The sequence below is a fragment of the Salmo salar genome, chromosome ssa01, assembly GCF_905237065.1.
Source record: "Salmo salar chromosome ssa01, Ssal_v3.1, whole genome shotgun sequence".
Classification (NCBI taxonomy): domain Eukaryota; kingdom Metazoa; phylum Chordata; class Actinopteri; order Salmoniformes; family Salmonidae; genus Salmo; species Salmo salar.
Window position 1 is genome coordinate 53,651,783 of NC_059442.1, and position 27,745 is coordinate 53,679,527.

Sequence of the window (27,745 nt, forward strand, 5' to 3'; positions counted from 1 at the left end):
TTCCAAAGGGTTCACATACTTTTTCTTTCCACTGTAGTGTAGACTTGGAATCACTGGCCACTTTAATAATGGAACACTAGTCACTTTAATAATGTTTAAATAATGTTTACATTCTGCTTTACTCATCTCATATATATATATATATATATATATATATATATATATATATATATACTGTATTCTATTCTACTGTATTTTAGTCAATGCCACTCCGACATTGCTTAATCTAATATTTATATGTTTCTTAATTCCATTATTTTACTTTAGATTAGTGTGTATTGTTGTGAACTGTTAAATACTACTGCACTGTTGGAGCTAGGAACACAAGCATTTCACTACAACCACAATAACATCTGCTAAATATGTACATGTGAGCAATACAATTTGATTTGATTAGATTTGTATTGATTGGAGAAAGAAAACAAGTACACCCTCAGGTCATGATACAATACTGCCATCTGCAGGAAGATAACGAGATTCCACCATGCCATAGTACAGTAGTACTACATTACATTTAAGTAGGGACTGGCACAGAGTCCAGTAGGATAGTGTCACAAAGCTATATAGTCATAGGCCTAGACTTCACTGCTGGAGGGAATATACAGCCACCCTTGATTGTGAGCTACAATTAAATGTTGAAATAAATGTTTGCGATGTAGAGAGAGGTAAGGTGATATCACAAGGGAATCGCTTAGACTTACCAGTAGGACTAGACCAGTTATCTCACGCGATCTCGTAGAGAAGTAACCTATGTGAGCGCTTTAATAGTAGCCTAAACATACAATTAAAGTCTCCATCACCAATAAATTAATGAACTTCAGCGATAATAGGCTGGTTTATGCTGCGAACAACATGCTTTTATTAGCCTACTAGAATCGCCTACAAAATAGGTTTGTGATAGGCCTTCAATTGAGAGGTTTAACGTGTTATATGTATAACAGGAACAGGAACAAATAAATGTAATCACCAAAATACAATTAAGAGATAATAATTACGAGATAATAAACTTTCATGATGACACTTCGTTTCAATCTTTGAAGTGTTGGCTAATGTTTTACTCAAACATAAGGAAGCTATCCGATTTTCAATAGCACCGATGACAACAATCTAGCTCCTGAGAAAGAAGCGCTCGACAGAAAGAACCATGTGCAGTGGATGGATTTGGCAGACGGGTTGCAAAATAAATCCTCACAATGCAGGGATAAACTTGCTGTGGCAGTTTTATAATCTGCAGTTTTAAAGCCAGTAGTAGCAATAATAATAGTAATAATAATAATAAGAAGAAGAAGAAGAAACGATTACTACCTTACATGCTGACCACACCACTCGTACCGCATGTGCTCATGTTGCAAAATAAATGTACACATACATGTTATTCAATCATTGCACCCACACTGCTCCCGTGCGCCAACGAGTGTCTGCGTTGCCAGGCACTAAAATAGAAGTCAGTTCTATTTGTGATGCTGAACGCGGTGCAAGTCCTGACTCTCCCGTCTCCTCATTGGTTTATAGAAGCAGATACCCATGTGCCATCTCCTCATTGGTTATACCCACGTGGGTGATTGAAAGATGAACTGAGGTCGGTTGTTCGTGGTAATACACCTTACTATGAAAGTAGATGCCAATCGCCATATAAAGTCCTAAGAAGAAAAAGTCAAAGGAGGAGAGAAGACTAAAAAATGATTAGGTTGACCGTTTTATGTGTGGATTAATTGTCGGAGTAGAGGACCTTGTGCATTTCAGGTAAAATAACAACTCAACGTTTATATCCCAGGACAAATTACTAGCAACAGCAAGCTTGCCAAATAGGACAAATTAGCTAGCAACTGCAAGCTAACTAGCTAAATTGCCATAAATGTTTAATGCTTTTCGACCTGTCCCCAAATTAATATAATTGGTTCAGAGTTTGATATTTCAACATGCATGTCATGATCCCGTTTGGTGTGGGGGAACAAAATCAATTTGCGCACGATGGCGCGCGTCCGGTTTGGGCATGGTGTGAAGCTACCATTAGTCAAAAGCCACCTACTGGGCAGAAATGTCTGAGGTGCGCATGGATTATATGGACAATACTGTTGTGTGGAGTCTTTTTTATTAGCAGGAATAAGTTTAACTAATGTCTAATTGTGGGGTCTTTGGTAAACAAAAGTGTCACAATACATATTTATTAATCAGGGCTTTTGCAGCCTAGCAGAGATGGGGGCAGCTTCATCTCAATGTATTTTTGGATTTTAGTATTTTCAAATATATTACATTCTCCTTTCTGTTGTTTATATTGATGGCTATATTCTCACTGATATTCCTTGATTAAGCTTTAACGTATGTATTTTTCTGTCTTTATAATAAAAATTAATTTTAATCACATAACATTTGTAGACACTGGTTGAATCAACGTTATTTCCACATAATTTCAACTAAATTACCTTGACCCAACATTTTTTTATATTTACATTTTAGTCATTTTAGCAGACGCTCTTATCCAGAGCGACTTACAGTAGTGAATGCATACATTTCATACATTTTTCATACAGGTCCCCCGTGGGAATCAAACCCACAACCCTGGTGTTGAAAACACCATGCTCTACCAACTGAGCCACACAGGTTCAACATGGAACAGACATTGAATTGACATCTATGCCCAGTGGGAATCTTGTTGGTGCTTGCCTCTGTGAGCAAATAATTTGACCGCTGCAGTTTGAGATGATTTATTCCCTTTTACGTAGGATAAGTTGAAATAAGTTGATACTGGCCTTTATTAGAAAATATACATATATATTGTAGCTTATTTAAATGTATTTATATTATGGTGTTTCTATTCCAAGAAAAACTAGAATACGTTTTACAGTACCCTATGTATTGCCTACATAATGTTTAAAAAAATAATAATTGAAACGACATATCCTAATGTTACAAAGCAGAATATAAACGAGATCTAGACTGCTGTGGGTGGGATAGGAAAGATGATAAAGGAAAATAAAAATGTTCTGCAGAGCATGCCCAGAGCTTGTGGCTGAGCAGTACCAGAGTGAATTTGGACCAATTTTTTTCTTCATCTGCTTGAATACTGCTCTGTTCCTCGCTCCACACTCGCCCACTTACATGCTCAGGCATTCAAAAGCAGCCCTGCTTTAGGCTACCAAAGAACTGTCATTGAATAATCATATCAATGGATGGAATCAGTGAATGAATGGCAGCAGCACAGACTGGCAAGATACATAACAAATGAGGCCTAATTAGACAAAATAACAATTAAGTCTTTCAAATTAGATAAGTCGTTCAAACAACTTAGTATCTCGTTTGAACGACTCAGTATCTGATTTTTTTTATATATAGGTTTTTTTGTCACTCGGGAGGCCTCCATCGAATTTTCTACTTTTTGTCTTATTGTCTTGGGCTTCAGGGCTTTTGTAGAGGATTGTTTTTTGTTCAAACGAGATACTAAGTCGTTTAAACGCGATAATTCCAAGAGTTGCGTTTAAGTTTAATTTTTTGTCTTGTTCTTCTATCGGTAAAAGTAATTATGCGAGAAATGGGGGTGGAAATGCCTTTGTGTGTAAATATTGATATAATAATCATCATATCGAAGTAAACTTGGGAGTCACGCAATGACATGTTGTGTGGTTCTCCCACTATGACTCGCGAAACCATGCAGTTTATTAGCCTACAAATTAAATAAGTGATGAACTTCACAGGGGTGGTGAAAGTGCAGTGATGAGCTTGATGCTCATTTCCAATAAATATTGAGGGTCTTATTCTGGTGACATGATGATTGAAGCCTAATTGCCGTTTGACAAATAAAACAATTCTCGCTCTTATCCATAATAATCTCATCATGTAGAGTAGCGTACCCACACACCCTACCAGTGGAGTTTCCTCAGAGGAGGAAGGAGAGGACCATCCTCCTCATTGAATTTCATAAAATAAAAATAGTGAAACATAAAAAAAAGTTATCCTTTTTAAATAAAACTATACTAAATATATCCACGTCACCAAATAATTGATTAGAACACAATGTTTTGCAATTAAGGTCTACAGTAGCCTCAGAAGCACCCTGTACGGTGGTGTAGCCAGAGGACAGCTAGCTTTTGTCCTCCTCTGGGTACATTGACTTCAATACAAAACCTAGGAGGCTCATGGTTCTCACCCATTCCATAGACTTACACAGTAATTATGACAACTTCCAGAGGACGTCCTCCAACGTATCAGAGCTCTTGCAGCATGAACTGACATGTTGTCCACCCAATCAAAGTATCAGTGAATTAATCTAGTACTGGAAGCATAAACTACAGCTAGTTAGCACTGCAGTGCATAAAATGTGGTGAGTAGTTGACTCAAAGAGAGAGAAAGACAATAATTGAACTCAACCGCCACACAGGCTGATAGCTACTGTACTGTACAGCTCAGTGGGGAAAATAAACAACCTGTTCCTCTCAAATCGGTAAGAAGCACGAATGCATGAAATAGCAATGTGCCTCGTGCTTATTACCATCATCATTAGCAGTAGCAGAGCAGCAAGAGCATTACAAACGGTCAGATCCCAGCACTAATGATCATTCATATGCACACACATGCAGATACCGTGTGTGAGATGCTATAAACACAAAAGCAGTCACATATGCAGAGTTTTCTCCCAAGCTTCACTGTTACTCTGTGGAGCTGATGAGCTGTCGTCGTGACAGCAGGGTCATTCCCTTTCTCTCTCTCATCAACAAAATGAAGTCTTCCCATCACTATTCTCTCCCTCATCCTACTTCCTACGTTTCCCATCTCTCTCTCTACATGTTGCCTGCCCCCCTCTCTCCCTCCCTTGTGTGTACATTGAGTCAAGGATGACATTAGCATGGTAATCACAGTGTACTGTCAAGAGTCTTTCAGAAACATATCTCTAGTATCATGAGGTATACCTACAAGCAGAGGAGGCTGGTGGGAGGAGCTATAGGAGGACAGGCTCATTGCAATGGTTGGAACGGAATCAATGGAATGGTACCAAACACATGGAAACAACGTGGTTGACTCCATTCCATTGATACCATTCCCAGCCTATACAATGAGTCCCTCCTCCTATAGAAACTCCCACCAGCCCCCTCTGCTACAAAGAGACAAAAACAATTATGCTTTGAGTGTACATGATGCCATATCACTGTGGAGGGATACGGCAGAAGTAATACAGCAGTTACGGTGAGATATGAACATGCATAAAGCCTGTAGTCTCCGTAGCAAACCTGACTGTTGTTGTTGAGCACTTGACAGCATTCGTCGGGAGCTGATGCCCAACCAGGAAAACACAACATGCCTTATTGTATCATAAACATCATATTTGTCGTTTCTTAAATCAGATGTATTTTTTTACGAAACAGAAGCAACTGTCTTGGAGTGGAGGGCTACCGCTGCATGTTTTCCTGTGGGTTGAAATGCACCCTTCGTCCTCTGTCTGTTGCTCTCCATCTCAGACAAGGATTAGGGTACTGCAGTCTGAGGTTCCATCAAAAGCAGATTCAGGAAAAGATTAATTGACTCAGATAACCCCATCTAATTGAACTGCAGGCTGAAGTCCTACCAGCAAATCCCTCCACCTCATGCCCTGCATTCAGTATCTCCATAATCATCAACACTTGACTCATCTGGCAGTGAACCACTTACCACCCTGTCGTCATCAACACACGCACGCACGCACGCACACTGTCATCAACATCGCACAACAAATATTTACAGTACTGTATGTTCCCTGTTGGGTGAATCAGATCACCTCTCTAGATATGACTCACCATATACACCAGTGATCGACCTTGAATGCCTCCCACAAGGTCACACAGAAATCTCTGTCAGAGTCTGTCTTCACAGCTGAATATAAAGCCAGGGCCTGGGTTTTAACTTGCTCGAAGTTACAGGAATAATCTGATGGTGGGGAGGGGGCTGAGTGGCGTGTGGCCTCCAGCTGCATATTAAATGTGCTCTGGCGTTTCATGGCCCGTCAGCTCTGGCCTGCTTTGTGATGCACAAAAGACACACATTCTCATTTTCTCGCACTCACTCCCTCACATACCGTACATATATACACACGCACGCTAACACACACGCACGCTAACACACACACGCACACACACACACACACACACACACACACACACACACACACACACACACACACACACACACACACACACACACACACACACACACACACACACACACACACACACACAGCAAAATATGCTGTTCATTACATGGTGAAAAAAAGTAATTTATTGGTATCTGTGTTGTTGATGTAGAAAAAGGTGATAATAATGGCAGAGATCTGACAGGCTAATCCAGCTAGCTAAATAGGCAGTACTACTGCTGAATGATGAGACAGGTGGTAGATAGAGGCCTATGGTACCAGGTCCACATACACGGAGAGCTATTTTTGCTTCTAAGAACATATTTTAAAGTACAAGAAGTACAGAAATTAGACCAAAGCAAAATACTCTCGCATAGACATGTTTAATGCAGGATGATTTTAAAAAGGAGATACCAAGGATGTTAGGTGTTTTTAGTGAAGCTGTTACAAAGCTCATTGATCCAGACAACATAGCTATGACGTCAAGCTTCATCTGACGTAGTCTTGAAGTCTCATGGGGGCTCATTACTTTCATGCATGTATCTCTAAGAATGCTCTCTTTCAGAAATGCTAAAATATTTCATATTCAAACATCACTTTCTGGAATCAAGTCACTTGTTGAGGAGACACACTTTGAAATTCAATTCACAATTCAAACACAGTCGACATGTGTGACACCAAGTCCTGGTATCCCTTAGCTGTTGGTGCATTTGTGTGTCAAATATAGCAAAACATATGGCCAGTTTGCATACCTTATGAAAGATCAGAGCAAAAAATAAAAGCGAACAGAACAACGCACCAAAAAACAAATCACATTTTCTAAACTCAGATACTGAGCATTAACATTGAGGTCAGTCTTTCCCATACATTTTCTTCACATATAGATTTATTTACTATTAAATATCGTAAATCTTTTATAAAATAATTCCTCGGAATTCATTCTATGTACATAGACAAGAGTGCACAAGATGGATTGATGGTGTGACATGCCAAGGTGTTTTGGCCAGGCAGGAGTTGCTGTATTCTTGTAGATATTGATTGTTTCTCTCTTAATAACCTGGTCTGTTCTCTCTCACTAGGGAATGACTGGTTTCCATACCATAACTACGGTGGCCCTAAGGGGCAAAGTAGATTTTTTAAAGCTAATTTAGCTCCTTAGGGCAACCGTACATAATACCACTAATAAATATTAAACTCAATTAACTTCCTGCATGCTCTCAGCCAAGGGACAACACTTCAACATGACGATGACCAACTCGGTGACAATAATAGCAACACTGAATCTCAGCCCTGTCCTCTGTCCCCTCATCAGAACATGGTTTCAGGACTATCCACAATAATGGATACTAAAACCGTGTAAAAATATTATTGTTTGTTTTTCCGGCATGTTATAGCTCGATCAGCTCCATAGACAAACAGAGATGGCGTTTTTCATTAATGTGCATTGAAATACAAGGCAAAAACACACAGCACATAGCTACATACAAGGCCTGCATGCTCTGTTGCCTATAAAAATAAATGGTTGCGCTTTAGCATTGATCTCTGATATGACCTCCCACCATTTTTCTCCATTTTGTGGATCCTTACCAGAAATGGGAGATGTCGGCTTGGGTTATTTAGACGATGGCAATGCTGATGCTTGGCACCAGAGCAAAGTTTCTCCTAGTTAGAGATCTAGGCTCAGCTTGCCCTCCCACAATCCTAACCTTTAGTGGGGAAAATGCAAAACTGACCAAAGATCAGTGTTTGGGGGCAACTTCAACCTACACCTGTTGGCTCGGTCATGGTATACAATGACATGAATGGCACTATTGCTCCAACACTGCAAATATACACAATGACAATGTGATTGTTGTTGTTGTTGTATACTTCTCTCCAAAAAACACAACAGTAAGACATCATACAGACAAGAACATTCAATATCAACCTGTGACAGAATACTTCATGTGGTTTCGGGTTTTCTTTTGGGTTGTTAAAAAAAAACAAATCACAACGTATCGGCATCCACAGAACTCTGACGAGAGCAGATATCTCTGTATATTACTAAGAAATGTTTAGCTGATAATCACAGTATATTATAGTAAGTATGCTTGTTGTTCAAAATGGCAAAAATACTAATGACTCTAAATTGCTGGTGTGTTTGCCTAAAACACTAGTACTGAGCTTCTTGAAGCACTGAAGGTACACATCAGAGAGAAGCCGATGGATTTAGTGACTCACAAAAGAGAACGCAATCGCGTGGAGCTTTTGCTTTGGGCGAGGAATAAACGCGCGTGTTCTGTTCACACACATCCGTATTGTTTAGATTTGTAATGATAATATCATACTATAGCGGTAAACATACCTTCAACAAAAGGTGCTGTATCTTGTGGTGTGGGACTCACATTCCTTTAATTAAGGAGAGAAAAAACGGTTCTGTGTACGGCTGCTCGTTGGGGGGGCTTATACGACGATGTCGAGAATGCATGAAAACAAAACAAAGAATGAAAGTTTTTAAAAAAACAACTAAAAAAACACACAAGTCGTGATGGAATAGAGCTATTCATTATTATTTGTTGTAGTTCCTAAAAAGGTGGTGAGGTTTAGAGGGAGGGATGGATGGAAGGGAGGCTGGGGCTGTCTCTCTCTTCCCCCAGTCTTTAGACTACACAGTAGTTTCATTTCTCCAGGGTCCAGTGCGTATATTCCCTGTGCTGTCTGATGCGAACACAAAACCCTCATGCAGGCCGCCTTTAAGGATCCCATTCTGATTGGGCGGTGGGTTCTGGGGGTAGGATTGTCTGCGCGGGTGCATCTCCAGGTGGTGATGCGGCACGATCAGATCCTCCTCATTGGCTTTTTTGCCACAGCCGCACAGAAAGGTGCCCGTGTCGCCCGCCTCCGCCTGGCACAGAGTGGGGAACAGGTCCGCCTTGGCACAGCAAGACACGTGCCGGTGGCAGGGGGCGTGGCACGCCAGCGCCGCCTCATGAGCCACCGCCGCTGCGGACGCATGGCACGTGTGGTGGCCTACTTCGTGGGGGGAAGCAGCCAGGTGGCAGATGTGTCCGAGGCGCTCGTGCGTGCTGTGAGGGCTGTCTGTGTGGGAGCTGTGGATAGAGCCTCCGTCTACGCTAGAGGGGATGTGGTAGGCGTACTCCCTCTCTGCCACCCCTCCTGTGCCAGCCTGCCGGTGGCGGCTAAAGTGGCGAGGCTTAGTCCTAGTGCTGCCCTTCAGGCAACGATGCAGGTGGATGCCTGGCCGGTAGCCCTCTGGGTCAGTGTGCAGGAGCACATGCGCCGTAGGCTCCTCCTCCATCAGCTGCTGGCTGTGCAGAGCGGTGCAGCAGGGCGCCACGGGGGACAGGCATGTCACATGGTTCTGTGCCGGCGTCAGGGTGCCATGCTTACAGTGACCCAAGGTGCCACTTTGGGCGTGTCCTCCCAACAGGGCCTTACCTGGGCACGGCGAATCCAGGTGGCAGTGCCCGTGCCCATGCCCAATTGTATCCCCATTTACATTAACTTTTGGACACGAGTGACCATGACCGTGGCAACCGTGGTTGGTGCGTCTCCCAGGGCAGCAGGCGCACCAGCAATGCCACACGTCGTCCCGCTTTGCACAGTGGTGGATGAGCACGAAAAGGCCCAGCGTGACGGAGAAGGCACCGTACAGGCAGCTGAAGATCATGTCCAAGAAGTGGCCCTGCGACACAGCCAGCGCCCCGAAGGCCCACGTGGCCACGAACAAGAAGAGGGTGAAGGCTGCTGTCCTCAGCTGGGCCTTGAACGAATGCTCGTTGGCCAGCAGAGAGGGGTTGATGGCAATGGCTGAGTGGCAGCCTGCGTGGCACTGCCCTCTGTTGGGCGGTGGTGGCAGTGCTCCGGGCTCTCCTCCCCCTCCCTGGTGGCAGTGCCCGCCCATGCATGTGACAGACGCCAGTCTCTGCTGCTCCTGAGTCAGGGCTTTCAATTCGTACTTCCTCTCTGGGTGGCGCCTCAGCTGGATGAAGGTACACAGGAAGTAGACACAGGTGACCAGGACGATGAAGGCCACAGGGCCATAGAAGGCTCCCAGGCTGGACTCCCACGCCATCCAGCAACTGCAATACACACACACACACACACACACACACACACACACACACACACACACACACACACACACACACACACACACACACACACACACACACACACACACACACACACACACACAGTAGGCTAAATTAACATCACTGTATGACCTCAGTGTGTTTTTAATAAACACTGAAATACATAAACACAGAGAAGAGCCATAGGCATCTTGAAGCGATAAATGACCTTCAGTGATAAAGATAACAAAGGGGGGTGGGCAACATACACTGAAGTGTGACTCATATCATCAGATCTATCTGCATCTAATCCATTTTGGAGGAAAATAGTCGTTGCAGGATATCGGTACATGGAGACTAGACACAGCTGTTGATGAGGCGTCCACATTTTCTAATTTCCACTTTAGAACGTGGAAAAAATATATCTACCCTTACAAAAAAATGTCCTTTAATTTTAATCCAAATCATAATTCACATCTCCTATTGCTGCAGGATTATTTTCCTGCTGTAGCAAACGGGCTAAAATTAAGATCCTACCTGTGTGTGTGCGTGTGCTTAAAACTGTGACTGTGACCTTGAGAATAGGGGACTGCTGGGTGACTTACTAGGGTGACGTCTCCCCACTGCCATAGTTGTCAATATTGACGCCTGCTGTGATTCCACAGATGATGAAGGGCACTCCGCCACTGACTAAATAAAACCTGAAGAAAGAGAGAGAGAGATTATAAAATGTGTGACATATAAAAGTCACTTTACAACACCAATATCCTCTGTTTTCTGGGCTGTACTGCCAGTAATCAATAGCAGGGAGCCAGAGAGAGCCAGAGAGCCAGAGAGAGAGAAAGAGAGAGAGAGAGTCAGTGAGACAAATAGTCAGTGAAAGAGATAGTCAGTCAGAGAGATAGTCAGAAAGAGAGAGAGAGAGAGAGAGAGAGAGAGAGAGAGAGAGAGAGAGAGAGAGACAGAGAGACAGAGAGATAGTCAGTCAGAGAGAGAGAGAGATAGTCAGTCAGTCAGTCAGAGAGAGAGAGAGAGAGAGAGAGATAGTCAGTCAGAGAGAGTGAGAGAGAGAGAGAGAGAGAGATAGTCAGTCAGAGAGGGATAGAGAGAGAGAGCATGAGAGAGAGAGAGAGAGCGAGAGGTCATGATCAGATGAGCTCCTGCATTTTTCAGCATGTTCTTAAAAAAAGATAGATTTAGAGTTAGATAGACTTGGATTTTTTGTCAGGAACATATACAGGATGCTATCCTCTACAAAATACCCTTCACTCCAAATCAAAACTCAAAACCTTCAACCTGATTTTGGACGGAATTACGGAATCACCTGGAAGGCTTAAAACTACCAAAGATTACTATTCCAACGCTATACAGCAAATGCTATGGAAAACAACAGAAACCGGAAAACACCATCCAACCTGGAACTGAGTGAGTCATGTTTAGTCTGAAGCTATATTTTATTTCCAAAAGCCAAGAAGAAAAATACATTACATTACTTTATAAGGACTGAATGCTAAATTAAGACTGCCAAGCCTGATACAACTTAAATTAGCACTGACGTGTCAAGCGAGAGGTGTCAAAGCCCTTTAGCCCAACAATGGCAGGAGAGTCGCACAGTCTGCTCCAACCAAATGCAGAGGACTTAGAAGCTGCCTCCCGCCGCTGTTCAGAGGTAATTCAAATACAGTACCCTGTGTATGTAAAGAATGATAAGTGAAGAAAAGGTCACAAAATGAAGCTCCTTATGGAAAATCAAGAGACACTTTTTGCTGACTATTATAAAAATGGGAACATCAGCAACTTCATCTTCCACTCAAACCATCCCCTGGCATGGCACAGTGCTATATTATCACACTACCCCTCTGTTAAGAGAGGGGGTGTTAACGAGGGGTGGAAACTCAGGATACTAGACAACGAGGACACAGTCAGCTAATATAAATCTCTATAAGTCTGGAACAGTAATGGTACAGGGCAACCCCAAACAGTTTCAGCTGGACTTTCACCTAATCAAAGAATTAGCCCAGTAGGAGAAGATCTCCCTTGAGAAAGATACCTCCACCCCGAGCGGGTCAGACCAGACCTCTTCATTATGTAACCCCACAGACGAGCAACCCCAAGCAGAAAGTCAATCTCCCAGCACAGAGTACTACCTCATTGAAATGAAGGATACATTTACCCAGCTGGAGGTAAGGCAGGTGGAGCTGGAACAGCAGGTGATTACACTCCAGTCAGCACAGACCCAGACAACAGTCCAGCACAACAACACTCCTTTAACCAGACCCAGAGAGCTGGAGGTGGAGAGAGACATATCTGCACTCTGGACTGTGGTGAGACAACTTCAACAATATAAAAAGCAAGAGCAGGAGAAAAACAGAGCACTAGAGGAAAGGATCGGTGCTGGAGGAGAGGTTGAGGGGGATGGCGTGTGACAGAGAACAACCCACTAGAGAGGTGGCCTCCCCCTGCTGGCTTCTCTGCGGACAGCCCACCTCAGCTCCCAACAAAAGTCTCGACACCACAGCAGAACAGTCCACACCAGATCATGAACATGGCGTCGACATCACAGCAGAACAGACAAATAAAGAACCCCAAGCCCAGGGGATCTCACCCCCTCTGAGCACCCCCCCTGACAGCCACCCTGATAGCCCTCCTGACAACCCCCCCACACCCACTGAGGACAAACACAAGACACAGATTGTACTGCTTATGCTCAAATGGAAAATATATACAAGTGTGTCTAAACTCTGGTGTCCAAACACCCAGCGCACCGCAGACCTTTTGTCTGAGGACAAACTAAGTTCACCTAGCCACATAATAATACACACAGGCACAAATGACCTGAGAACACAGCAGGAAAGAGTGGCCACAGCACTGAAGGGAGTGATTGAAAAAGCTTTTTCTACTTTCCCCAATGTACAAGTGGTTATCTCCACCCTGCTACCATGAAAAGACTTCCACTCTGCTACCATACAGCGGGTAAACGCAAGTATTTCCCATGACTGTGCCTCAAAACCAAATGTTTTCCTGGCCCACTCCACCCTGGACTTGAACAGTCTCTATGACCAGGTCCACCTATACAAGGCAGCAGTGCCCACCTTCGCCTGGATTCTGAAGGACATCGCTCTCAAACGCAGCCCCAACACTTCACACAGAAGCGACAGCTCAATAGACACCCCGCCCAGACCAGCGAGATACTCTCCCAGACCCCACCCCCACACAACCCACCCCCACCACCACCCCACCCACTAGCCCAAGCCATTGGCATGTACCAGATGCTCAGCAGGCTCTGCTTACACTTACTGGCCTGAGGCCAAACCACACAACCAACAACATTGGACACTTTATGGAACACAAAGCACAACTATGACAACATAACCAACAAAAACGGGTTACAACTCCTGCAGCTCTGTCGCACGCTGGGTATGTTCATAGTAAATGGTAGGCTTCGAGGGGATTCCTATGGTAGGTACACCTATAGCTCATCTCTTGGCAGTAGTACTGTAGACTGCTTTATCACCGACCTCAACCCAGTATCTCAGAGCGTTCAGTCAGCCCACTGACACCCCCATCAGACCACAGAAAAATACAGTCTACTTGAACAGAGCAATACTCAATCATGAGGCATCAAAGCCAAAGGAACTGAGTAATATTAAGAAATGCTATAGATGGAAGGAAAGTAGTGTGGAAACCTACCAAAAAACTATTAAGCAACAACAAATTCAACCCCTTTTAGACAACTTCCTGGACAAAATGTTCCACTTTAATAGTGAAGGTGTAAACTTGACAGTAGAACATTTTAACAGTATATTTGACCTCTCAGTTTCCCTATCAAATCTAAAAATCTCAAATAGAAAACCGAAGAAAATTACAACAATGATAAATGGTTTGATGAAGAATGCTAAAATCTTAGAAAGAAATTGAGAAAACTGTCCAACCAAAAACATAGAGACCCAGAAAACCTGAGTCTATGCCTTCACTATGGTGAATCACTAAAACAATACAGAAATACACTACGGAAAAAGAAGGAACAGCACATCAGAAATCAGCTCAATATAACTGAAGAATCCATAGACTCTAATCACTTCTGAGAAAATTGGAAAACACTAAACAAACAACAACACGAAGAATTATCTATCCACAATGGAGATGTATGGGTAAACCACTACTCCAATCTTTTTGGCTCTATAACAAAGAACAAACAGCAAAAACATATACATGATCAAATTAAAATCTTAGAATCAACTATTAAAGACTACCAGAACCCACTGGATTCTCCAATTGCCTTGAATGAACTACAGGACAAAATTAAAACCCTCCAACCCAAAAAGACCTGTGGTGTTGATGGTATCCTCAATGAAATTATCAAATATACAGACAACAAATTCCAATTGGCTATACTAAAACTCTTTAACATCATCCTTAGCTCTGGCATCTTCCCCAATATTTGGAACCAAGGACTGATCAACCCAATTCACAAAAGTGGAGACAAATTTGACCCCAATAACAGCAACCTTGGGGAAATCGTCTGCATTATCTCAGCGTACATTTCCTCAGTGAAAACAATGTACTAAGCAAATGTCAAATTGTCTTTTTACCAAATTATCGTACGACATACCACGTATTCACCCTGCACAGTCTAATTAACAAACAAACAAACCAAAACAAAGGCAAAGTCTTCTCATGATTTGTTGATTTCAAAAAAGCCTTCAAATCAATTTGGCATGAGGGTCTGCCACACAGTGGTGTTGGGGGAAAAACATGTGACATTATAAAACAACAAGAGTGCGGTTAAAATACACAAAAAACACACATTTCCAAATGGACGTGGGGTGAGACAGGGATGCAGCTCAAGCCCCACTCTCTTCAACATATATATCAACGAATTGGCGAGGGCACTAGAAAAGTATGCAGCACCCAGCCTCACCCTACCAGAATCTGAAGTCAAATGTCTACTGTTTGCTGATGATCTGGTGCTTCTGTCACCAACCAAGGAGAGCCTACAGCAGCACCTAGATCTTCTGCACAGATTCTGCCAGACCTGGGCCCTGACAGTAAATCTCAGTAAGACCAAAATAATGGTGTTCCAAAAAAGGTCCAGTCGCCAGGACCACAAATACAAATTCCATCTAGACACCATTGCCCTAGAGCACACAAAAAAACTATACATACCTTGGCCTAAACATCAGCGCCACAGGTAACTTCCACAAAGCTGTGAACGATCTGAGAGACAAGGCAAGAAAGGCATTCTATGCCATCAAAAGGAACATAAAATTCGACATACCAATTAGGATCTGGCAAAAAATACTTAAATCAGTTATAGAACCCATTGCTCTTTATGGTTGTGAGGTCTGGGGTCCGCTCACCAACCAAGAATTCACAAAATGGGACAAACACCAAATTGTGACTCTGCATGCAGAATTCTGCAAAAATATCCTCTGTGTACAACGTAGAACACCAAATAATGCCTGCAGAGCAGAAATAGGCCGATACCCGCTAATTATCAAAATCCAGAAAAGAGCCGTTAAATTCTACAACCACCTAAAAGGAAGCGATTCCCAAACCTTCCATCTTAGGGATCGGCGTCCCGTTAGCGGGACAGTTGTAAATCATGCAGCGCCTTGTGTCACGATCGCAGATTCTAGGGAAACAAAATGTCGGTACATATAAGTGTCTTATATTGTCTGAAAACTTAAATTATTTTTAATATAACTGCACTGTCCAATTTACAGTAGCTATTACTGTGAAAAAAATGCCATGCTATTGTTTGAGGAGAGCTCCTAACAACAAAACACTTTTTTCATCGCGATAGGTTTGATAAATTCACCTCTGAAGGTGAATTGTGTACTTACATTCTGAAATCTTGCTCTGATTTATCATCCAAAGGGTCCCAGAGATAACATGAAGTGTCGTTTTGTTAGATAAAATAATTTTTCATATCCTAAAAAGGTCCATAAGCATGCACAATCGATTTTGTATTTCCACTCGTTCAGTTTGTAAAGAAAGGAATCTGTGTAAATCTAACCCTAAATGTTGTTTCAACCAGTCAAATCACATTTGTATGTATTCCTCAGAGATCCTAGAACGTAACCAGACTTCACTATATCATTAGGGGTGTAGTATATCCTATATGACACCAAATTTGGTCAGAGAGCGACGCCTTCATGGCACGCCGATGACGCAGGCAGTCTTCACTTGATCGACTCTATCTTTGTCAAAGCTAGCTTTGTTTGACCGGGGTCAAACAAAGCTAGCTAGATAGCCAATAAGCTGGGCTTTATGGGAGTATCCCATAAATCCTGTATCTGTCGCAAAATGTAGCTGCTAACCTTGTGTGACAGCATGCCTTTTCCTTTTTTGACAAAAATTTGAAGAATATTCAGAGTTATGAAGTCATGAAAACTGGTTGTTTTGCAAATGTTGAACTTATAATATGGCTACTAATACTGGAAAAGCTAAATCAAAGTCCAAGTATACAGATTTGACGATATTCTTGCAGAACAATGTAATATGAATGCAAATGTCTCCTTCATGATTTGTCCAAATGTACCTCGGTGACTTCACACTAAATGTCATGTAGTTCGCTCATACTTCAAGTTATCCATCTGAAACTTTGCACATACACTGCTGCCATTTTGTGAACACCATCGGAATTACAACCAGAAACGGTTGTTTTTTTCTTTGTATTTTCTTCTACCAGATCTATTGTGTTATATTCTCCTACATTCAAAGTGTTTCCTTTCAAATGGTACCAAGAATATTCATATCTTTGCTTCAAGGCCTGAGCTACAGGAAGTTAGATTTGGGTATGTCATTTTAGGTGAAAATTTTAAAAAAGGGGGGTATCCCTAATTACAACAAAGCCATCACCTACAGAGAGATGAACCTGGAGAAGAGTCCCCCTAAGCAAGCTGGTCCTGGGGCTCTGTTCACAAACACACCCCACAGAGCCCCAGGACAGCAAAAAAATTAGACCCAACCAAATCATGAGAAAACAAAAAGATAATTTCTTGACACATTGGAAAGAATTAACAAAAAAAACAGAGCAAACTAGAATGCTATTTGGCTCTAAACAGAGAGCCTAAACAGAGACCCAAACTTAAGGAAAGCTTTGACTATGTACAGACTCAGTGAGCATAGCCTTGCTATTGAGAAAGGCCGCCGTAGGCAGACCTGGCTCTCAAGAGAAGACAGGCTATATGCACACTGCCCACAAAATGAGGTGGAAACTGAACTGCACTTCCTAACCTCCTGCCCAATGTATGACCATATAAGAGACACATATTTCCCTCAGATTACACAGATCCACAAAGAATTAGAAAACAAACCCGATTTGATAAACTCCCATATCTACTGGGTGAAATACCACAGCGTGCAATCACAGAAGCAAGATTTGTGACCTGTTGCCACAAGAAAAGGTCAACCAGTGAAGAAAAATTGTAAATACAACCCATATTTATGGTTATTTATTTTCCCTTTTGTACTTTAACCATTTGTACATCGTTACAACACTGTATATACACATAATATGACATTTGTAATGTCTTTATTCTTTTGGAACTTCAGTGAGTGTAATGTTTACTGTTCATTTTTATTGTTTATTTCACTTTTGTATATTATCTAGAGAGAGAGAGAGAGAGAGAGAGAGAGAGAGAGAGAGAGAGAGAGAGAGAGACAGAGAGAGAGAGAGAGAGAGAGATAGTCAGTCGAGAGAGAGAGAGATAGTCAGTCAGAGAGAGAGATAGAGACTTTGACTTTTTGTCTTTCTTTAATGAAATATTCTCATTTCATTAAAACCTCACCCCCCCCAAAACACCAAAAAATATCCTGTACTGCATACATGTACCACTCACCTTGCCCTCTACCCCACGATACAAAACAACACCACACATCACAATAACCAAAATCCTCACCACTTCTACAACCGTATATCCAAAACATCTTCCCCAGCTATACAGACAGCCCCCCCAACACACCATATCTCCCGAAACATCTCCACACTTTTTATAATTTTATAGAACTCAAATTCTACCCTAAGGCACGCAGAGACCATCCCCATTAAATACTAGTAAAGGGTCTGTTATCCCCCCACCTTTGACCCTGTTCCCCCTTGTTAGCCAAATAGCCAACTTTGCCTGAGCAAACAGAAAATTCAACAAAACACATTTGGCCTTCTCCTTATTTGAATACTTGTACCCTATTATAAACATCCCAACAGTAAAAACCACCCCCAACCTCTCACACAGACATTCCAACAGAGACATTAATGGCATTAACCTGGCGCACACAGAAAACACACAAATCACAGTTTCTCTCATAACACAGAAAGGACACACCTGACCAATTCCTGGTTCAACCCATGCCCACCAGCTGTTAGTGGCCAGGGCTCCGTGTATAAAACCCTCCACCGGAGGTCCCCTAAAACCTAAAACCCACCATACTCTCCGCCCCACATACCCCCTGCCACTGATGTGCCTTCACTCCTGTTAGGCTCCTAATGTTGCTTAACTTAATGCAGAGGTTGTAGAGGGCTTTACCTCCCCACCCTTTCTAACTCCCCCAGGCTCAGAGTGTTAAAATCTAACAAGTCCTCCAGACCCCCTTGCCAGTCCCCAGTCTCTGCCGTCACCTGCAGTGGTGGAAACATTGGTGGCCCCTCCCCCTTTGGCCGCTCAAACATCCCCCTTACCGGCTCAGACAGTGCCTCCTGGACCTCCTCCAGGAATTTCTCCAGCAGCCTAAGAGACGTTATTCCTGTTTGTTGTGCCAGGACTTCCGGGGATTTCCACCCCACCCGCTGCCATCAGTTGCCTCTGCAGGGTGGCCGACTGAACTGATCTCTAAGGGATGGCTGGGTTGTGGAAGATAGACTCCTCCCACACCCACAGCCCAGGCTCCACACCCCCTTCTCATGTGGGCCTTAGCAGCTGCCAGGCCCTCAGCACTGCAGAGTAAAAGTCGGAGAGACCTGCTGTACTCAGCCTCTCCAGCTTCATGAGGAACAGCTGCTGGTCCAACCCTAATCCGCCAGCTCTTTTCAGCAGAGCGCATGCTGGTTCCCTCCAGCCGACATCAGTATGGTACAGCAGTCTCTGCACTGCCTTTAGTCAGAAAGCAGCCACCCTGCTCTCCAGTTCCACCAGGCCCTGTCCTCCTTTGTGAACGGTCATGTACAATATTGCCGCCCTCAGCCAGTGATGGCCCGACCAGAAAAAGTCCACCAGCTTGCGTTGCAAGTCTGCAAGCAGACCGGCAGGGGGGTTGAGGACAGCCAGTTTATGCCAAAGGAAAGATGCCACCAGGTTGTTGATTATCAGCACCCTCCCTCTATATGACACTTGGGACAGGAGCCACCTCCATCCACCTGGCCAGTCTTGACAGCACTGCCTGTGACAGCCCCTCCCAGTTCTTCCTTTACCCACCTCTCCGAGCCCAGGTACCACCACCCCCTCCCAACATTTTAAGCCCTTCACAACCCCACTGCAAACTCCCTGGAAGCAGAGGGGGGGCCCTATCCCCCCATGCCCCAGTTTACCTTAGCTGACGAAGCTTCCTCGTACACCTTCAGACTAGTCTCTAGTGCTTGCATATCCTGACCATCACAGAAACATCATCTGCATATACTGACACTGCTATGCTTGTTAACACACCCATGCCTGTCCAGCACACTCCCCGCAGTCTCCAAAAATGGCTCAATGGCTAGTGTATATATCTGCCCCGATAAAGGGCATCCTTGTCTAATGCCCCGTCTCACCCAGACTGGCTTACTGAGCCCCCCTTCCACCTTGACCATACATGACGCCCCAGCATACAACATCTTCACATAGGTCAAAAAACATTTCCCAAACCCAAAATAAGACATCACATTAAACAGATACTCATGGTCCACTCTATAAAAAGCATGCTCTTGATCTAAAGAGACCAGTCCAAAGTTCACATTAGAACCTCTCGATAAGTCCAACATGTCCCTGATTAAGAACAAGTTGTCCGTGATTGACCGGCCCGGTACACAATATGTTTGGTACTTGTGTACTATAGAGTCCAGGTGGGACTTCAGTCTGTTAGTGAGGACCTTGGCAAATATCTTGTAGTCCACACAGAGCAATGCCAGAGGCCTCCAGTTCTTAAGTTCACACAAGTCCCCTTTTTTGGGCAGGAGAGTCAGAGCCGCCCGACGGCAGCTCATCGGCAACTCTCCTACTCCGACGCATTCACGCAACACGCAAAAGAAGTCCAGTCCAATTATTCCCCAGATTTTTTTATGAAACTCCACTGGGAGCCCATCGACCCCCGGTGCACGGCCGGGGGACATCTGGGTTACGGCCTCTGCCAGTTCATGGGACAACAGAGAAATGTCAATTTCATCCCTCTGTGCCAGAGGGAGCTTAGGGAGTTCTGCAAACAAGACCTGGGCACACATAGGATCACACAGTTCTGCCCTATACAACTCAGTGTAAAACTCCACAGTACGCTCCTGCATCTCCCCCACCACAGAGGTCACCCGCACATCAGACAGCCGTAGACAATGCATACCCTTGGCTTCACCGCTCTGTCTTTCTAAACCAAAGAAGAAGGAGCTGGGAGCATCCATCTCCTTGAGCATGGAGAACCTAGCTCTTACAAGTGCTCCCTTTGCTTTAACCTGGAAAAAACTGCCCAGGATCCTACGTAATTCAGCTAAATTAGCCTGGAGGCCTACATTGCCTTGCCCCACCATCTCTACCTACAACGCTCAAGTTCCCCCAATACTCTCCTAGCCTCTGAGGATGAGAGAGCTGTATACTGTTGACAGAAAAGCCGAATTTGGACTTCCCCACATCCCACCATTGACTCAGAGACTCATACTCCTCTCTTTGCTGCCTCCACTTTTCCCAAGAAATCTGAAAACCTAAGCAAAAAGTAGCATCTTGTAAGAGCTTTACATTAAACTTCCAATAGGATGCATGCTGAGGCCCTGGTGAAATAGACAGCCAAGCCATGGTTATGTGGTGATCTGAAAACCCCATTGGGAGAATGGTAGCGCCCAACAGCCTATTGCTCTGATTCCTGGACATGTAAAAACGATCATGTCGGGCTGCACTCACCCTAGCTCCAAAGACCTTCACCCATGTATCCTGTCTTGTGTCAGGATGTTTAGTTCTCCAAACATCTACTAGGTCGAACTGATTAATGATGTCCCTTAACACTCCCACTGACCCTGAATGAGGCTCTTCCCCATTTCTGTGTTTCGTAAAATCCATTGTACAGTTCCAGTCCCCGCCAACCAACAGCTTCTCCTCATGCGCTACCTGTGAGAGTTCCTGTCTAAGACTCCCAAATAGAACCCCCCCCTCTCTTCCTGTGTTAGGTGCATACACATTTATTAAACCCATGTTGTTCATTTCTGCTTTTTCAACAAGCAGCCTAGCCCTACACACCTCCTTTGAGGAGCAAATTTTTACAGACAGACCCGGTACAAAAAGGACTGCCACCCCTGCACTAAAATTTGTCCCATGGCTCAACACACTTGCCCCTTTCCAACAGAGCCCCCAATCAATTTCATTCACCATATCACTATGCATCTCCTGCAGAAACAACACTTGTACTTTTTTTGTTTTTGTTTTGTTTTGTTTTGTTTTGTTTTACATATTCACCCAAAACACTCCTCTTTCCCGCATCTCTGGCGCCATTTATATTAAGAGTCTCCATAAGAAATGGGAGAAAAGAAAAGCCAGCAAAGAAAGAGATCAATAGCAAAGCTAAAAAAAAGAGTGCCAGAAAGAAACTATTCATCTAAACTGTGTCTGAAGATAAACCTTTACACACTGTTGTGACCCACTTTCTCAACCTAAACCATTTCCTGGGTAAGAGGACACCATGCCCCTCATTTTTCATAGCATGTTTTACTGATCTTACAAACTTTCTCAGATCAGAAAAAAAGCCTCAAGATGAACTTTTTCCCCCTTGGTCTCATTCAGGAACCTTGTCAGTTCCCTCACCATATATTTTGACCCCTCTGCTTGACTGGCTGTCAGCTCTGGACCCATTGAAGAGGGTCCAGAGCTTGACACCCCCCCCCCAGTTTCTTACACTTCCCCACAATACTCTCCTCATCCACTAGCATAACCTGACTAGGCCCAGCCTCAGCTACGCCACCATCTCTAGCCTGACTAGGCTCAGGCTCATCTACACCACCATCACTGGCATGACTAGGCCCAGCCTCTGCTGCCTGCATCTCATTGTCCCCTGCACATTGACCTCGATTTCCCCCACTGGGGGCGCTTGTACCCTCACCTTGTCTATGGCCTTTATGTGGGCACGCTAAGCTCTTATGCCCCAAATCTCCACACTCAAAATACTGTAGACCATCTGTGCTGGCAAACCCTGCGTAGAGCCCCTCCCCATGCCTTACTTTAAAATGCACATTTAGCTGTTGCTCATTGTTATTCAGAAACATGACACTTGCCTCCAGAACAAAACAACATGCTTAACGGCATCTGCCTGAAAACCTGCCGACAGTACACGAAAACCGCGAGCAAACTTACCAGAACGACTCACTCTTTCCTGATTTGATCATCCGTAATAAACGGAGGCAAATTTGCAACTACCACCCTGGTCGAAAGGGGTAGAAAGAGGCGAAATTTGCACCAACACACCCCTTACAAATATTCCACTAGCAATTAGCCTAAGAACCAAATTTGCTCTTTTCATGAACACAACCACAGATTTGTTCATTCTAGAAGCGGAATGTATAAATTCAGCTCCTACCTGTTCACCGACTGCGAGCAGAACCTCCTCCACTTTAACTCCATTCTCAGGAACACACCTGAATCCATGCCGTATCAACAGCGTCTCCTCTGCGCTAGGCTGAGAAGCCATCGCGCACACCACACCTTCCAAACCCCAGGAAACTAACTCTATCCTCTTCCACCCTAACTTTGAAAAAACCTGTGAATACCGCTAAAACAAATAGTGCATTAACCCTCCTCCAAAGAAAATACAAATTGAAAGAAAAGACAAAGGACAGAATCAAGAAAATAAGTAAGGACAGAGCCCTCCACATCAAACACTCAAACTCCCCCAAAAAATAGTCAGCGAGAGAGCGACAGTCAGAGAGAGAGAGAGAGAGAGGGAGAGAGAGAGAGATAGTAAGTCGAGAGAGAGATATAGTCAGTCAGAGAGAGAGAGATTCAGAGAGAGAGAGAGTCAGTCAGTCAGTCAGAGAGAGATAGTCAGAGAGAGAGAGAGAGGGAGAGAGAGAGATAGTCAGTCAGAGAGAGAGAGAGAAAGATAGTCAGTCAGAGAGAGAGCGATAGTCAGAGAGAGAGAGAGAGAGAGGGAGAGAGAGAGAGTCAGTCAGAGAGGGAGAGAGAGAAAGAGTCAGTCAGAGAGAGAGCGAGCGAGATAGTCAGTCAGAGAGAGAGATAGTCAGAGAGAGAGAGAGGGAGAGAGAGAGATAGTCAGTCAGAGAGAGAGATAGTCAGAGAGAGAGAGGGAGAGAGAGAGATAGTCAGTCGAGAGATAGTCAGTCAGAGAGAGAGAGAGAAAGATAGTCAGTCAGAGAGAGAGCGATAGTCAGAGAGAGAGAGATAGAGAGAGGGAGAGAGAGAGAGAGAGATAGTCAGTCAGAGAGAGAGAGAGAGAGAGAGTCAGAGAGAGAGAGAGAGAGATAGTCAGTCAGAGAGAGAGATAGTCAGAGAGAGAGAAAGGGAGAGAGAGAGAGAAAGATAGTCAGTCAGAGAGAGAGCGATTGTCAGAGAGAGAGAGAGAGAGAGAGGGAGAGAGAGAGAGATAGTCAGTCAGAGAGGGAGAGAGAGAAAGATAGACAGTCAGAGAGAGAGAGATAGTCAGAGAGAGAGAGGGGGAGAGAAAGATAGTCAGTCGAGAGAGAGAGATAGTCAGTCAGAGAGAGAGAGATAGTCAGTCGAGAGAGAGAGGGAGAGAGATAGTCAGTCAGAGAGAGAGAGAGAGAGAGATAGTCAGTCGAGAGAGAGAGAGAGATAGTCAGAGAGAGAGAAAGATAGTCAGAGAGCGATAGTCAGAGAGCGAGAGAGAGAGGGAGAGAGATAGTCAGTCGAGAGAGAGAGAAAGAGAGAGCGAGCGATAGTCAGAGAGGGAGAGAGAGATTGTCAGTCAGAGAGAGAGAGAGAGAGAGATAGTCAGTCAGTCAAGAGAGAGCTAGTCAGTCGAGAGAGAGATAGTCAGTCGAGAGAGAGATAGTCAGTCAGAGAGAGAGAGAGAGTCGAGAGAGAGAGAGAGACATAGTCAGTCGAGAGAGAGAGAGAGAGATAGTCAGAGAGAGATAGTCAGTCAGAGAGAGAGAGAGTCAGTCAGTAGTCAGTCAGTCAGTGTGAGAGAGCGCGAGAGACACGAAGAGAGAAAAATAAGAAAAAGAAAGAGACCTGAGGATGTGCTTCACTCTGTGTGCCGGCTTGGGTTGTAGACTGGAGATGAAGGGACAGAAAACAGAGGGAGAGAGAAAAAAGAGAGAATGAGAGACAGCATGAGAGAGAGGAAGAAGTACAAATTGACCTCCAACTCTCCTCTCTCCTGTTCTGCACAGTATAAACTCTACAACTCCTCAACATGAGAACAGCTCTGAGACACAGTATAACACATGACAAGTAGACAAACAGCTTAATTCGTGCTGGAGCATGTTCACACTGCTTGGTACATCCACTTCTCCTCAAATCGGAGATGTCTCTATTACTGTTTGAGATATTTTCCTATCACTGTTTCAGCCCTGGAAAAAACACAAAGCAGGAACATGCAGTCCCCACCCTCTCTCCCTCTGTCTGTCTTGCTATTGCTCTCTCCCCTTTACCCAACCCCTTCTGTCCCCACCTCTCTCCCTCTTCCCCCATCCCAAAATTCTATTACAATCAAGATGTTTGGGCAGGCAGGTGGAAGCGGGAGCATCACCGGGGCTGTCATTATCTGAGTGGGAGTGATTCCCTCAGGACACTCCAACAGAAAGTCATTTACACACATGACAAGGAGATAAGCATAAAGACGAGAGGACCAGGGGATGTTAAAGCCTAGTGCTTTATGACCCCTATTCCCCGTCTCTATCTCAACCAATCACCAGTCTACAACTCCAGCCTTCCATGCCAGGCTGACACACACATAATCACGCATGCACAGATACACGCACGCACGCACGCACGCACACACACAGGAACACATCCTTACTGTAGGTCTTTCTCTCTCATTCCCCCCCCCTCTCTCTCTCTGTGTCTCGCTCTCGTTCTCTCTCTTATCGTATTGCTCTCCATTAAAGAGTCATTTAAACTCACGACACAAAATGGCAGACAGTGCAGAGGGCGGCCACTTTTGAGATCAGTTTTGGGGAGCAGCAGTAATCATCAACTGATATAAATAGACATCCAAAGACCCCGGAGTGAGAAGTGCCTCCTCCTGCTCTCCTCTGTCTATGTACTGTCCTCTGTCTATGTACTGTCCTCTGTCTCTGCTCTCTGGCCCTGGACATACTACAGAGAGTGGAGCACTCAGGCCAGTCCACATGTTGTGATATTAACCGATGATGGAGGAAACTGGTGCAAAAACGGGTGAATAAAGCCGCATTGTGTAATTGGTTGCTGTGCTGCTTACCGTAACGCGCTCTATTTTTGGGTCACTGAATACTGATGCAGACACTGCATACTGACACAGACACTGCACCACTGAAGTTATTACTGTATTGCAACAACAACAAAAGAGAGAATATAGCCCAGTTCAACTGCAATTTTTAATGAAGTGAAGTGAGTGTTCAGTGAGTACCCTATCTCCTGTACTTATTTGCATCCTAAGCATTAAACCAGTGGGGCCGACACATCACACACAGGGGTCAATTGGACAAAGGTCACCGTGACAGAATGCCGGATTATCTGACAGCCTAAATAAACCGCTGCCATCAGATTCTGTCACCTGGCTTTTTCTGGGCTGAGGAGAAGGGGGGATAGGAGAAGGATGAGGAAAATGGATTTGTCTCCAGAGGCTAAGTCTCATTGCCTGGGCCCCTCTGATGGCAAGCATTAGACACACACCTCCAGAAAATTCCAGAAATCCCCCTCCCTGTGCTGCGCAGGTGGTCGAGGAGTGTGAAGAGAGGCTGAGGGTCCTTGTCCTCAATGACTTTCACTGGCATCCAGCTGCAGATGGTTCAGGAAGGAATGTGCACCGAATACCTAATGTTGACATTACAGGCTTCCTGGATTTCATATATTGTACCATACAATAATTGAAAAGGAGGGTGTAATCAACTTTTTATTCAAGATTTTCCATGAAGCTTCTTCAAAAGAAAGAATGATGCAAGAGGAAGGTTCCCAGAACCAAACTGATACCATAAACAGATGAACATCCAGAGAACGTAACGTGCCAGCTGGGAAGTTACTTCAGCACTTTCTATTTATTCTTTGTCTCCGTTTATTTATTTACTGTTGTGACTTCAAATGTTCGACAGTTCTCCTTGAGTAAAGTGTCAAAGCCTGTGGCAACATATCTTTAACGCTACAATGACATTGCCATCTTCAAGATTCTATGGTAAACCTGGTGTTGGTGTGCTATCTGTCCGTCTGTCTCCCATCACCACGCATCAACCTATCTTAGACCAACAGGCTTTCCTGTCGAATTTGCTCAAATTGAGTTACACAGTAGAGTTGTGATCGGCAAAGCGCACACACAGCACTTTCCTCCAGCGAGCAAGGAGTGTCTCACTGTCCCAAAGCTGATGCCAAGCATAATGAGTAATGTTGCGTTCACGTGCTATCGGAGTTTTCGGGAAGCTCTGAGAAAAATAAAGGACACACCAACATAAAAAAAGGTGTCTTAATAGGGTGTTGAGCCACCACGAGCCAGAAAAGCTTCAATGCACCTTGGCATAGATTCTACAAGTGTCTGTAATTCTATTGGAGGGATGTGCCATCATTCTTCCATGACAAATTCCATCATTTGTTGATGGAATTTTACACACACTGAGCATTTTAATACATGACCCTAAGCATGATGGGATGTTAATTGCTTAATTAACTCAGAAACCACACCTGTGTGAAAGTACAGTACCTGCTTTCAATATACTGTGTCCCTAATTTACTCAAGTGTTATCTTTATTTTGGTAGTTACCTGTAGCTAAACTTTATTATTAGCAATGTTAGCAAGCTTATCAAGCTAGCTAAAATCGGATTGGTTGAAGAATTGTTCAAACTTCAAAAGCACTTGTTCGCAATCATGTCGGACCTACCACTTCTTAGTTCCCAGTTTCTATTTCCCACAAGCACGTGAAGCCAGCATATGCAGAAACAGAAATAAGTAAATTAATATAACACAGGAAGTGACGTTAAATCGGATGTGTGCACTTAAGCGGATATGAATTAAAGCCATGATCAAACATTAAACAGATTGAGATTTGTGATAAGGTCACAGCTCTGAAAGCTGACGTACAATGCAGGCTCAGCAGGCTCAGCAGGCTCAGCAGGCTCAGCAGGCTCACAGGCGATTGAGGCAATTGTGTCGAGCCTTGGGTGGGCACCATGGTAACAGGTAATAGTTTAAGTCTGCTCTCTCTCTCCTTTCGCCGGATCAACACTATTTCCTCTTCTTCTCT

At 44.1% G+C, this 27,745-nt stretch overlaps 1 protein-coding gene across 2 annotated transcripts in view; it reads right to left on the reverse strand.

Moving 5' to 3' along the window:
• Window positions 1–6,461: 6,461 nt before the first annotated feature.
• Window positions 6,462–27,745, reverse strand: part of LOC106604940 (adhesion G protein-coupled receptor A3) — a 286,173-nt gene continuing 264,889 nt past the window's right edge. The window contains exons 18-20 of one of the 2 annotated variants that reach the window (XM_014200092.2): window positions 24,546–24,587; window positions 10,776–10,871; window positions 6,462–10,179 (exon numbers count right to left, since the gene is read on the reverse strand). In XM_014200092.2, the coding sequence (XP_014055567.2) occupies window positions 8,742–10,179; window positions 10,776–10,871; window positions 24,546–24,587 (1,576 nt within the window). In that variant the 3' untranslated portion in view covers window positions 6,462–8,741. The remainder of the gene's footprint in view (window positions 10,180–10,775; window positions 10,872–24,545; window positions 24,588–27,745) is intronic. The other variant, XM_014200102.2, reaches the window with a different exon arrangement.